Source organism: Acanthisitta chloris, unplaced genomic scaffold (genome assembly GCF_000695815.1).
Source record: "Acanthisitta chloris isolate BGI_N310 unplaced genomic scaffold, ASM69581v1 scaffold553, whole genome shotgun sequence".
Classification (NCBI taxonomy): Eukaryota; Metazoa; Chordata; class Aves; order Passeriformes; family Acanthisittidae; genus Acanthisitta; species Acanthisitta chloris.
Window position 1 is genome coordinate 59,768 of NW_008663039.1, and position 14,519 is coordinate 74,286.

The 14,519-nt window shown below is 51.7% G+C and overlaps 1 protein-coding gene across 1 annotated transcript in view; it reads right to left on the reverse strand.

Annotated features, from left to right (window-relative positions):
- The window catches only part of LOC103798551 (leucine-rich repeat-containing G-protein coupled receptor 6-like), a gene marked incomplete at both ends in the record, with an annotated part of 72,854 nt that extends 58,739 nt beyond the window's left edge, over nt 1–14,115 (reverse strand). Inside the window, 2 exons of the mRNA XM_009070824.1 lie at nt 1,879–1,950; nt 14,044–14,115. Of these exons, the coding sequence (XP_009069072.1) occupies nt 1,879–1,950; nt 14,044–14,115 (144 nt within the window). The remainder of the gene's footprint in view (nt 1–1,878; nt 1,951–14,043) is intronic.
- Nucleotides 14,116–14,519: the final 404 nt, after the last annotated feature.

Below are 14,519 nucleotides of genomic sequence, written 5' to 3' on the forward strand. Positions count from 1 at the left end.
AAAGTGCCCTAGGAGCAGGTACCTCTGTGCTGACTCATGACAAGCCATCCTGCCACCCTGAGCCTTAAAGGAATCCCAAAGCGCTGGGAACAGCTTCTTGGAGCGCTCTGTATTTCTCATGTGCCATGTGGTGTTTTGGGCTGAGCAGAGAGCATGTGGACCTCTCAGCACTGGCCCAGGTGGCCCTCCAGCAGTGGTGAGTGCCCCAGGACATGTGGCCTGAGCTGCAGTGGTGGCTGCAGGCGACTGAGCCTTCAGAAACCAAAGCTGTGTCTATCCAGCCATGGGCTCTGATGGCAGTGGTTGTCACACTTTCAGAGGCATAGGAGAGACAGACTGAGGGGGGGAAAGGGTGCTCCTGGGGCAGTCCCTTGCAGTGACCTTTCATGTAATGCTTCCCTTGAAAGGGAAGTTACTTGGAAAACAACCTAATCTCCAAATCCCTGGAGTGGGGTGGTCTAGTCTCTGACACTGGTGGTGATGTCAACACAATTTAATAACAACCGCAACCACGTGCCAGTGATGTTTCAACAACAAATGTTCCAAATCTCTCCTGGCAGAAAGAACATTCATACCCTGCCTAGCCAACACGCCCACTGCACATTAATATTTAAATTAATATTTACAGAAACTCCCACTTGGTGCTGGGAGGGCCACACAGGGAGAGCTGTGCCCAGTTCTGTGCTGCCCAGTGTAAGAGGGATGAAGAGGAACCAGATGGGTCCAGTGGAGGGCTGGAGACTGAGACAGGGTCCCAGTAGAGGTGGAGCTGGTTTGGTTTGGTTTCATTCAGCAGAGATGAGGCTAAGAGGAGATCTGCAAGTGACCCACAACCAAAGATGCTGGAGCCAAGCTCTTCTGGGTGGTTCCAGGTGATCAAACAAAGAGTAATGGCCACAAATTGCCTCCCAGAAGTTTTAAGCTGAACTTGAGGAAGAACTTCTTCCCCAGGAAGAACAGCCCCAGGTCAGGTCACCACTGTGCTTGGAGGGCTTCAAGGCTTGGATAGACAAAGCTATACTGCCCCACCAGGTATTTGGGCTAGTCCTGCTCCAAGCAGGAGGTTGGCCTGGAGACTCCCAGAAACCATACCCAACCAACATTTCTATGATAAAAGACTAGGACTAAAGTTAAGGATAGGGGCTAAGGTCAGTTTTTCAGAGGTTCAGCCCCATTCAGAAAGCTCTTACAGCTCCAGGAATGCTGCTCACACTGCACTGTGCAGCTGGGCCACTCCCAGACAGATCTTCCCTACATCCAATAGCTCTAACAAGGGCTGATCACAACTGTCCATACTCAGCCAAACTGCAAGGATTTCAGAGTCATGTGGTTTTAGTGAACACAGGAGCACAAACTGCTGTGGGTATAGCTACTTTAAAGGAAAAGCACAATCAATCACAGCCTCAGCTTCTTCTCAGGGCTGAATCCCTAAACGTGTTTTAAAGCATTTCTACCCTGACGCATTTACCCTCTATATGAGTAAAACAGGCCATCTCCCACGCTGACAGACCAGAGTGTCCTCTGTGCTCCCCAGCAGGTCGCTTCCCCACTGTGGTCCACAGTGAAGAGGACAGAGCCTCTTTGAGTGGATATTTTCCAGTGTTCCTTGAAATATGCACTGACTCTGGTGGCCCTTTCATCACGCTGCTCACATGGGGAGCTATAATTTCAACATCCTCCACCAAGACAGTGTTTCTTCCTTGAAAACTGTCCTGCCCTCCCTTCTACTCTAAGTGGCAGTAATCTTTGCTTAAATTGGAAAAGAAAAGGAAGAAGGAACAGAACATCCCTGACAAAGGAACTAATGACTCAAGTACTGGGTAGCCTGAGGCCCCCAAGAGACTGTGCAACTCACAGTATTGATTTTTAATGACTTACAGAGATTGGAGGTTTGGAAGATCTCTCAGTGCCTCTGCAGGGATGCGACTCAGCTGATTGTTCTGCAACATCCTATAATTAGAAATAAGAAAACTTGGTTAAAAAAAAAAAAAGCCTGACACAAAATGGAGGATGTTGCTGCAGTTTCTGATGCTCTCCAGGAGGCTTGCTGAAAAGCTGGAGGGGTTGGAAAGCTCTGTGTTGGCCACTCAAGGGCTCTAAGCAAGCCTGCAAGCTGCTGGCAGGTGAGCTGCAGCCCAGACTGGTGCAGAACCTGCAGCAGAGGGGCTCAGGGGTGAGTTTGGTGCTACAATGAGGGTGCATTCAGAGGATGTGACCCTAAAGGTCTGCCCTGCATCCATCAGCTCAGAGTAACACCAGTGCTCCCAGCTGAGCTGTCCTGTGTTCACCCTACTGTAAGACATCCTTGTCCCTGCCAGTGCCAGTTACCTCTGCAGGAGGACAGACACAAGCCAGTGGGCAGGTCTCCTACCCCACTGTGTGCCAGCTGCAGGCACAGTGGGTGAGGAGCTGCTCCACAGCTGTGTCCTGAGGGGCTTTGCAGCATTGGCACCACTTACAGCAGTAACTGGAGCTGTTGTGGAAAAAACCAAACCAGCCCCAGTGCTCCAGAGAGAGAGAGAGAGAGAGAGAGCAGGTGCCTGGAGCCATTGGGCTGAATGGACAGGATCCAGGAGGACTCCTCAGGGATGGAGGGGAGTGTAGGGCATGGAGAAGGGTCGTGGACACAGAGGTACCTACACAAGTGAGGGGGGAGGAGGAGACAGAAGTGGCAGTGCTCCTGCCCCAGGGGTGTCTGACCAGCTCTAGTGACTGAGGCAGGGTGAGAACCAGACCCCAGGGGTGTTTCAGACCTGGTCACCCACTGTCCCCTCTCACTGACCTGCTGGAGCACCACACATCTGAGTTTATTGCTGTTATCTTCTCTGCATCTCTGAAAAGGCTCAGTTTTTGACTCTGGCCCAACCTTGGTCCTGAATCTACTTGTTCCTTCCAGAATTGGGACATCAGCAACACATGCTCCTCTGGATACCAGAGACATCCCAGTGTGTGACTGGGCTGGGGAAAGTGCCTCAAAAAGGGATGTTTTACATATCTCTATCCAAAACCTTCAAAGAGTGGTTGGAGATGGAATGAAAGGGGAAATGTCCTTAGCGGGCTGTTGTAATTTGCTGCCAGTGTGAAAGGGGCAGGGCATAGGCTGAGTGCTGAGAGGCAGCCCAAAGAGCATGGATGCAAGCAAGAAACTTTCCCATTGCGGTGGCTGCAGCTTCACTGCCAGGGGTACAGAGGTCTGACATGAAAGAAAGGTTGGAAAGAGACAATTCTACAGATAACCTTTAAAAAAGGCAAGCTATAGGCCACACAACACTTCAACTTCTGGAAGAAAATGAGGAATTACCAGTAAATTATTTGTATGCAGAGAAGAAAGAGCAGGGAAACAAGGAATTGTCAGTAGTGGCTAGTGAAAGATGACTTGTGCCAAAGCAATCAATTTTTTTCTATACAGGGTAAAAGACCACAAGAATGGAGAGAAAAGCATAAACATCATCTACCATGACTTTAGCTTTACTTTAGTAAGAGGTTAAATTCTGACATTCAATGCAGGAAAGAAGACATGTTGAGTACAAAAAGGCAGCAAAGAGGCCATACTCAATAAATGGTTCCCTCTGAATTTAACATGCTTAAGGGTCTACAGCATCTGACCTGGAGTTGACACCAAGCATTGCTGCCTGTGCTGGTTTGGGCTGAAGCTTTCTTCCTTGTGGCTAGCATGGGGGTATGTTTAGGATTTGTGCAGAACACAGGGTAGATAATGCAGAGATGTTTTTGTTATTGCTGAGCAGAACTCACACAGAGTCAAGGCCTTTGCTGCTTCCCATACTGCCACGCTGGCAAGAAACTTGGGGGTGCATGGGAGACTGGGAGGAGACGCAGCTGGGACGAATGACCCAAACTGACCAAAGGAATATTCCATACCATATGACATCATGCTCAGTATGTAAAGTGGGAGGAAGAAGGAGGAAGGGGGGACATTTGGAGTGATGGTGTTTGTCTTCCCAAGTCACTATTACCTGTGATAGGGCCCTGCCCTCCTGGAGGTGGCTGAACACCTCCTGTCTGTGGGAAGCAGTGAATTAGTTCTTTGTTTTGCTTTGCTTGTGTGTGTGGCTTTTGCTTTCTCTATTAAACTGTCTTTATCTCAACCCATGAGTTTTTCTAGCTTTTACCCACCTGATTCTCTCCCCCATCCTATTGGTGGGGGAGCGCGTGAGCGGCTGTGTGGTTCTTGGTTGCTAGCTGGGGTTAAACCAAGACACTGCCAAGGCCCCAGATGTTAGCTGGGAGGGAAGGTTGGTACCTCTACTGGCATCATGGGGTTGCACAAGGCACCTTGAGCATTGAGGAGGAGTGCAGAGAGTGGTTGGCGTGGGACAGCCGCTGGGAAATGGAGAATGCTGCAGGGAGACTGAGAGAAAGGCTCCGTGGAGGAGCAGTGCTAAAAGGCGTTTTCTTATGGCCCTGCTGAAACTGTCTGGGTGAGAGGAGATCCCAGGGCAGGACAGACTTACTCTTGGGAGAGTGCAGACACCCTGTGGGGCTGACACAGAGGGGAATGAGGCGCAGGACACCAGCTGTGATGCTTCTGCTCGGGGAGTGAGGTGCAGGACACCAGCTGTGATGCTTCTGCTCCCCTTGATGCTGGGCAGGCTTTGGCCAGGCCACACTGTCCCACCTGGGACCTGCCCTGCAGGACACAGGGCAGAGGCAGAGCAGCACAACAGCAATGGGCAGAAGGATGAGGAAATGACAAATCCTCACGTGTGGGGAACCTAGAATAGAAATTACAGGGGTGGCAGAAGAGTGTGATTAGGATACTTGGGTCTAGGGGACAGTGTTGGAACATTGGGCACAGAGATGTGCAGGGTGCTTACAAACCAATCCTCACTGCTGGGTCAGGGCATGTCTATGACCTCCTCCCTAGGCAGCACAAGGGCCCAGGTGCCCTGGTGCACACAGGGGCAGTCTGAGCCTCTGGCATTGTGGAGTCTCAGATCTCTGCCCTATCAGCTCTTGATTCTCCTCTGCTATGCCCCACTTTCCCCACCTTGCCATTCCCAAAGTATTTCTCCTCTTCCCCTTCCTGAGGGATCTTCTCACCTCCTGTTCTGGGTGGTCACAGGCCAAGTGCAGGGACAACCGAGCACCATGACCTGCCGAGCTCCTGCACCCAGAGCCTGTTCCTGCACACTGCAAGACTGGTGGGATCCCTCTGAGAGGAGTGTCACCCACACAGGACATGTGGCTGATGTGAATGTGCCCTGGCAAGTCCACAACTGGCATCCCTGGTTCTCCTCCCCTGCTGTGCAAGGGGAGTCTACGTGATGGATCCCATGGGTGTTCCCTGCAGCCCACTGGGATGGCAAACCTCATCCAGGTGGGCAACTGTCACACAAGGACCAACACAACTTTTGGGGCTCCTGGTCCTGCATATGGGTGTGTTTCTGCAGCCAAGGTGTGCTGGGGAGGTGACACACTTTGTCCTGCAGCCCAGTGAAGTAGAATAATAATTTCCATCTGTTAAGAAGATGCAGAGCTGAACACACACTGTACAGAGTGGAGCTTCTTCAGAAAGCACTGTTGGGGGTTTGGTGGGACACACATTGATCTCAGTGGCTCTATGAAATCTGAGCTCAGTGTTCAGAGTTGATCACTGGAAGTTTCTGGAGTCAGCACTAAAGCAAAGCCCACTGTCACACTCCTGCTGGATTCTGCTGCCTCCTATTTATTATTACAAGTCCCTTCTCCAACCAGTAAAATAGGCTGAGAGACTTTCCAGACCACCATCAGCATGGACTGCTTCCAAAATTAAGCCATTTTGGCACAGACAAACAACATTTAAGGAAGATGCTTCAGAGACCTCTCAAACCACTGGAGTGCTGGACAGTGCTGCTTTTCACAGCAGCAGGGCAGCTAGAGAAGGTTTCAGTTGCTGGGACTGGGACAAGAACCAGTGCTTCTTCATATGGCACATAATTAATCCAATAACTCATCAGCAGAGCATGACACAGAGAGGCCAAAAACCAGTTCCAAACAGGGTTAGATAATTTTCTAGGGGCAGGGCCACCCTGGTATTAAACAAAAAGCTCTTCATTCATTCCTGAGCCTCAAGCTCAGGAAAACTCCAGCCTTGCTTACTGGGAGCTCAGGTTTGAGCAGGAAAAGACATGCTGAATCTATCACTGGACGTCCCAGGATGGCTTTGCTTACAGTCTGGTGTTAAGGACAACCCGCACCAGGCCCTGCTTGCTGCAGTCAATCCTCACACATCACATTAAACCATTCTAGCATATTTTTTTTTCATAAAAGACCCTTGCACCAACCCCATCCAGCAGGATTTTGGCAAGACCTCCAATAACTGTACCAAAACCTGGGGGGTGATGTCAAGGAAGTCCCTGCACACTAGCAGGACCATATCTTGCTGTGACTTCTGGTTCCTGGGGCTACTCTGTCCCTGAGAGCTCAGGCAATGCTACAAAGGAGGATGGCAAAAGGGTTCAGGGGACAGCAGGGCGTCTGGAGAGCTGAATAGGGTTCCCAGGTCCCTCTCTGTCCAAGTGGTGACATTTTACCTTTTGGGATGCTGCTCCTGTATAAGATGGAGGAGGACAGTGCCATAGCTCACTGAGGAGAGCACCCACAGCAGGAGTTCTGGGCTCCAGGCCAGCTCCAGGGATGCCCAATACATTCTGCACTAAGGGGTCACTGCATGACTTATGTGAACAGCACTGCAAAGAGGGAACAGTGCTGCAAACCAGTCACCTCCTGACTTCATGTCTCTGAAAGCCTTGGGCAGACCTCGGTAGCATTCATGCTCCCCCCCAGGACAGGGAGCTGCTTTCCAGGGTGAATGACAGTGCAGGGATCTGCATGGATACCAGGGCCACTGCAGGGTGACTGACTGAGGCACAGACTCGGTCTGTGAACCTGCACCTCAGTGCACAAGATCACAGTAACCCTGAGATCTCAGATCACACTGGCCTCAGCCTTTCTCCATCAACACCTATCTGTTCCTGCCTCTCCATCATCTTCTGCCTCCAATGCAAACAAAATCCCTGCACTTAATTTTCCTTCCCACAGCAAGTTCCTGCTCCTGGAGACAACCTTAGTCAGAGCTTAACTTCTGGTGCCCATGAAGCAATCTCACACCTACCCAGCCCTGTGCCCACTCTGGTTGGTGTTTCTTAGCTGCTGAGTCCAATTTTCTGCCTTTAAGCAGCTGTATCAATGAGTAAAGTCCTACAGGACACTGAGGGTGGTGAGACACTGACACAGGTTTTCCAGGGAAGCTGTGGGTGTCCCATGCCTGGAAGTGTTCAAGGACAGGTTGGACAGGGCTTGGAGCAACCTGGTCTAGTGGGAGGTGCCCCTGCCTATGGCAGAAGGTTGGAACGAGATAATCTTTAAGGATCTTTCCAACCCAAACCATTCTGTGATTCTATGACTGTGCTGGTTGATGAGACAACCTCTGGACAAGCTGGGGACACTGATGAACATGACAAGCCAACAAGTGCTCAAAACCAAGTGTGGATAGAGCAGTGTCACCTTGGTTGGCACTGCTGAGGTAATACTGGGGCTTGCAGATGCTGGCAGACATGGAAACACAACCTGCTACCCACAGCAGTCTGACTGGAACCAGGATAAATCACAACTCTTCAGAGGTCGGGTTGCATTTTCAGAAGTAGGAGGATTGTTTGTTGGCAGAAACCACGCCTGAACGACCAGAAAAATGCTGGGATCAGGTCCCATCACACCAGTATCCTTGCACAAGAGAGTCTCAGCAGACATACAGCCCTCAGAGGTACAGGCCTGTGCATGATTAAATGTCCCCATCCTGGGAGGCTGAAGTGACTCAGCCAGCACAGTCAAAGGGCTGTTATTGCTGGAGGCAACTGCCTGGAGCCCATGCATGGGGATTAAAGACATTCCAACCTCTGCACCTTCCTCTTCCCTCCCAAAGGGAGCGTCCCTTGGATGTGCCACACCATTCCCTTTGTCTCAAAGCCATTTCTGTTCTGCATAGGCTCATGTTTGTCCAAGAGGCAGGGTCTGTCTGGAGATTCCTGAAGTGCCCCAAGCCACCTCCAAACCTGCCGTCCTGGGGCAATGTGGCTTTTTTGGTGATGTTTTTTGATGTGTGTTCACAAGCCAAGCTAGTCAGCACCTGTCCTGGGCCACAGGAGATGCTGTGGTCGAAGATCAGAGTGGAGAAGAGGAGGGACTGGTGGGCTGGCCATTGGGTAGGAGATGTGGCATGTGTAGGGCAAGACCACTCTTGTCGGGCTCCTTCCAGCCTACCTGTTGATGGAGACAATCCATGGGCAGCACCAGGGCAGTGGGTGGGAGAGGGTTCAGGCAGTGCTGGGTCAACACACTTGTGCAGGTAGGTAGGGGCAGTGATCACACCAAGGGCAGTGCAGACAGATGTGGGCAGTGCTCACCCAAGGGTTGTGCAGGCAGGTGTGGGTAGTGCTCCATGTGCAGAGCTCACAGGACTGACACCACAGAGCTCACACCATGGGCAGAGCTCACAGGACTCACACCACAGAGCTCACAGTGCTCACACCAAGGCCAGTGCTCACACCAAGGGCATTGCTCACTCTAGGGCTGTGCTCACCCTAGGGCTGTGCAGGCAGGTGTGTGCAGGCAGGCTGTGGGCAGTGTGGGGTCTGCAGGCTCACACAGGCTGGTTGGGGCTCGCTGAGGATTGGAGGGGCTGGGTGGGCCACCTCAGCTGGCTTCTGCAGGGATTGGGGTCTGCAGCCAAGAGGATGCACCCAGGCATTTTGCCCTCCACATTCTGGGGTGAGGCTGTGGTTATACTTGGAGTTTTTCCCTGTGGAGTTTGGTGTGGGATTCCTTCTTGGCTAGTAAGGACTGCTGCTGCTGCAGCATGTCAAGCCAGGAAAGCCAGTGCTGGCAATCCACTCAGGCAGCATTGGGTGAGGGATGCATGTGCAAGAGTGGGATGTGGTATGAAGCCATGGCAGCACAAGCTCATGGGCAGCTGGGGGTGGATGATTCTTGGCCAATGGATCTCCAGTCAGGGCACTTGGAGGTGAGGAGCATCCAGGCAGCTTGTGAGGAAGACTGGAAGGATGGAAAAGTTTCCAATTTTCTAGATGCTCTGATTAAGCAGCAGATTTTGCCACCCTGGAAAGTTCCAAGGCTGGGAGAGCATGGACCAAGGAGTTAATTTTGCAATGGAAGGAGCTTGCAGAGGGGACAAAATAGCCTATGGACCTGGCTTCTAATGATTCTGGCACAGAAGCAGTGACCAAGGAGCATCAGCCTCTGAGGGGAGGGTGTGGGTGGGTCATACTGCAGAGCAGAGCCCCTGGGAGAGCTGCACTCACAAAGGTTCCTTGCAAAGCGATGTACCTGCCAGTGGAGAAGAGCTCAGAGCACCAACTACCACTGTACCATTCCTGTCAGTCTCACTTGCCTGAGGGGAGCTCATCTCATCTTGCCCTTAGCTGGAGACTGGCTTGAGGCTCTGTGCATGAAGCTCTCAGCACATTCCCCTGTGCCCTGATGTTCCGTTGGAATGGGGCAGTCTGGCTCCTCACTTGCTCTCTCCCAAGTCTCCACACACCTGCTTCCCTGAGTGTACCCCTGCATGGTTTCTGCACAGGCCTATCTTCATGGCCACTCTCCAGGTGGTTTTTGCACAGTGAAGCAGCCAGAGGAGGCAGAGCCAAGAATCTGGTCCTGCTTCCAGTACTTCTGAGATTCACTCCGAAGGCAGGGAGAGGACCATCTGCACAGGCAGGTTTGTGGAGGAATTCCCAGGGTGTTTCCCATCCTTTTTTAAACATAAACTAATGCTCTGGAAAGACTGGGAAAGCACCAGGCCCCTTGACAGCCCAAGATGCATGGAAGAGTTTACCTGTGCATGATTGCATTTAGCTCTAAGGCTCCAGCCCACTAAAATTAAATTAGGGAAATGGTTTCTGTCCCCAGCTAGCAGCTTGTCTGCTCGGGGGAGCAGAGGTAAGGGGTGGTCCTGCTGTCAGTCAGCTCCTCAATACCCACATAGCCATGTTTGGGGCAGCCATTCCCAACTACAGCCGTACTTGTCACCTGTGAGATCTCAGCCAACCTGTGACAGAGCACCCACATCTACAGACACAACCTGTCCTGATCATCTCTGGTGCCATCTGCCCAAAACCTGCTATTCCTATCTTCATATAAGGAGAATATGTATTTTCTTCTGTATTGGAGCAGCAGCTTGTCCTTGCAGGTCTGTGTCCATCCTCATTCACGTCTCCTCCAGGTTAAGTAACCTCAGTTGACACATTTTCCTTTAGTTTATCAACAGACTCCTGATCCTTCTCACTGGGCTGCAGGATCCAGTATCTTATCTCCCCAGCACACCTTGGCTGCAGAAACAAACCTATATGCAGGACCGGGAGCCCTACAAGTTGTGTTGTGTTGTGTCTTCTAGACTTGAGGATCCCAATCACCCCTGTAATTTCTATTCTAGATTCCCCACACGTGAGGATTTGGCATTTCCTCATCCTTCTGCTCATTGTTGTTGTGCTGTTCTGCCTATGCCCTGTGTCCTGCAGAGCAGGTCCCAGGTGGGACAGCGTGGCCTGGCCAAAGCCTGCCCAGCATCAAGGGGAGCAGAAGCATCACAGCTGGTGTTCAGTGCAGGTGGGTCTCAGATCAGCAGCCTCTCTTACAGCCTTTGCTGGCTGCCAGAGCACAGCACCCTAGGGAAGCTCAGTGTAAAGCCTGAAGGGTCACTTGCCCACCCTGAGTCCTTTACTGTCTTGGCTTCCAGCAGAGCCAAAAAGGCTAAGTATAAACTCTGTGCTTTCCCACTGTCTGAAGAAAGGAGCCAGGACTTTCCTCCCTGTTCCTGTATTTTAATACCTGACATCCCAGCATTTCTCTGAGCTTTCCTGCCTCCTGGGGTCTTCAGATTCCCCTCTCCAGATACCTCCTTCACTAGCTGTGGGGTTTTTTTTGTGGAGATTAAAGTGCAGAGAAAAGCACAGCCTGTGGGAGTGGTTATACTGGTCCTAAGGGAGGAAGGATCTGGTCCAGATGTCAAGCAGTGTGGTGAGCAGTTCATGTCACCATGAAGTGCTTCCTCTCACCATGCAGTTTTATGGCATCCCATAGCACATGGATATAACTGGGACCTAACCGATGCTCCCCAGTTACCCAGCACACATCTGTATTCTGCACAAGGCACACCATTTTACCCCAATTTACATCTGGTTGCCTCCCTATTTCTGCAGTATCCATAATGACACCATCCTATACAGCACTGCATATCCTCAGTTGCCCCAAATGCCTCCTACAGTGTTTTGGGTTGAAGCTGCTCTTTCCAGTTTCAGAGCTCCAGAATGCATGGATATCTTGGAGGAGCTATCTCAGCAGAGGGTTCTGGTCCTCAGCAGGCTTGGATGGGGCGCAGAGAAGTGCAACAAGGGAAGAGGTAACAGAGATGTGGCTTGAGAAGAGGTGAGGATCTTTGGTTACTCCCAGGGCACAAGGAGCAGGGTGAGCCAGCGCCACGGTCTCTCTCCAGGCTCTGCTCTCTACTCCTGGCCACAACTAGACTCTGGGGAAAGTACACTTGTTCCCTCTGATCCCTGGGGAGATGGAGCAGATCCTGCTGAGCTGCTGTGAAGTCACAGCTCCAACTAGATCACTGCTGGGGTGACCTCAAGGACCTGAATTACAACCTGAAGGAAACACATGGTGACCTTCACCTGATTTCTTCAGCACATTGTGGTTTTCTTCGGTCTTTTCTCGGTAGAGGCAACCAGTGAGATTCTTCACCCTTGCCATGTGATTAAGCTCTTCACCCTTCCTGTGTGATTAAGCTCAATGCTTGATGCTCCTAAGGCAACATTTCTAGACCTGTTCCAGCAATTCCCAGGGACCAGCCTGTCTCCACACTGTCCCTCACTGCTGCCCTCACTCTCACAGTGACAGAGGAATAGATGAGGATGAATGACTGCTGTTCCTGGAGGATGCAGGGACCTGCCACTGCATTCTCCAAAGACCTCGCACCGGTGGAACCCACAGAATCACTACAGAAAGCAATCAGAGCATCTCCTACAGTGACAGCACATGGCAGCATCACATACCACTGCAAACAAGCATCAGAGTCTTTGGAAAATGAACTGCTCCCAGTGGAATGAAGGTTGGCAGTGCCCCTGCTTTTAGGAAGCAGAAGCTTTGTTAAATAAGAGGTTCATGGCAGGGCCTGGACGGACCAGTCACTGCAAGCATCCACCCTTCCTTCCCTGGCCTTGTAGCTGTGTTAGTGCCCTGCACACCTGCACTGGAAAGGTTAGGGGTTCAGAGTAAATTTCAGAGAATCATAGGATCATTAAGATTGGAAAAGCCCTCTAAGGTCATTGAGTCCAACACAGCACTGCCAGGTCCACCATTAAACCATGCCCCTAAGCAGACACATGGTTCAGCTTCAGGCAGGTATGCAGCCAGAGGGAGGTGAGAGCCCATATGCCACCCTGTGTCACTGGGCACAGCCTGGTGAGAGCAAGGCAGGTTGTCCTGCAGCATGACACCAACTTGAGCTCTCACAAGACAGCCTGGAGCAAACTTCTCCATGCAACCATTTCCCAGCTGCAAATAGTCTGATCCTTCAAGCCCCTCCTTACACTGCGGTCACTTGTGGACATGACCCTTCTGGTGCTGCCCTGTGGTGGAGCACATGATGTGTCTGTGAGTCCAGTGGTGGAGCAGAGAGCACAGCTCCTCTCCCCACTGCAACCCATGCTGGCCCTGGCAGGGAGGCATCACTCTGGTACTCTGCACCAGAGTTCCCTGAGCCTGACACAAATAGAATTGATCAAAAGCTCCTTTAAAGGTTCCTCTGTCCCCAGAGCAGAAGGTTCCCCTTGTTGAAATTGGGTGGGAGAGCTGCGGTTTTTTCTCAGTTCCTTTGATTTGTTGCCTAATGCAGGGGATGGATAAATCTCTAAGCCCTGAGATTTAGGGCAGGATTCATACTTTACATCTTCAGAAGACGTAGTAAACAGCCCTATACTCTCTAATCCTGGGAGCAGGTTCATACCTGCTCACTCTGTATAAACTGGACCAGCTACAACAATTTCACATTGTGGCTGAGTTCAAAACATCCCCCTGGGGATGAAATGTTTATTGCAGAAGACTTTTAAGATGGTTCCTGAAGTGGAGAAAGGGAGTCCCACCTCAACACCCTGCGCAGACCCTGTGGGACTGTCACATGGATGCACAAAGCAGTGTGGCTGCAGGAGCAGTGAGACACCCAGGACTGCAGGAAGGTAAGACTGCAGGTGCCACAGTAGAGCCAGCTCAGCTGAGTATGGTTTCCTAAGCTTCCAGAGGAACTTTGTCACTTAGACCTTCCCCACTGGACAGCAGAGGCCTGCCCACAATGACCTGCATTAAGCAGGAGATCCTAGATATGGCTGCAGTACTCCTGGATCCAGCTGTGCCCACTGGCCCTGTAGGCAGGTTGGGCTCTGGCTGAGATCACACTGTCCATGGCAGTTCCAGGGGCAGGTCACTCCAGAGCCTTGCAGAGCCCTCCTGAGCCATGCAGAGGTTTGGGGCTAGGACAGGCTGAGCTGGACAGAGCACAGGACCTTTTCCCAGCACCTGCCAGGGGTATCTGCACCTTTGGATTGCTCCAACTCAACTTCAACATGACAGCAGAGCAGATGGGGCCAGTTTGAGGTCTGGACACCACATCTGCTGACACCATGTTAGAGCATTTGGTGGTTTTATGCAAAATCTGAACCTCAGCAAGCTTTGGCCAGGCCACACTGTCCCACCTGGGACATATTGTCACACAGCGTGGGGCTGTGCCCTGCGGGGACCTGCTCATGGTTTGCTGCAGCAGAGAGAGGAAGCAGGGGTGTGGGTGGCCCTTGGAGTGGGACACAGCTCCCAGTCACCAAGGGGCATGTTAGCCAGCAAGGGTGTAACATCTGACCCCACACCTCTGTGTAACTGTGCATCCCCTTCAGATATCTGCCAGTCCCTGTGCATGGGCAGTGCTAGGGGAGGTGAGGGCAGGGGCAGCTATGCAGAGGGGAGTGAGTTACTTACAGAATCTTCAGGCTGTAGAGGCCAGAGAAAGCTTCCCCTGGGATCCTGGAGATCTGGTTTCCAGAGAGGCGCCTGCAGTGAGAAGAAAAGCCAGTAATGTGTCAACAGCCTTGTAATGACAGTCCCTTGTCTGCAGAGGCTTAACAACTCGTCCCTCCTGCCACAGTCCCCTCGGGAGGAGGCTGCAGTACCTGCAGGCTGAGCCATGAACCTAAGCTTGGGCAATCTCTGCACATCATCTCCTTGTACAGCCTGGGGAACAGGCAGAGAAAATCATAGCTCCTGCAGACCTGGATCCAGCGTTTCCAGCATTCAGAGACAGCCTGTGGCTCAAGCCATTCCCTGGATACCCACAGAGGTTCTCACTCCACAGAAATTACAGCACAGGCACTGACCAGCCTATGGCCCCTCCTCCATGCATGGCCCTGGGAGGACCATCGCTGAATCATGGACCCTTATCTGTCCCTTTTGTCTGC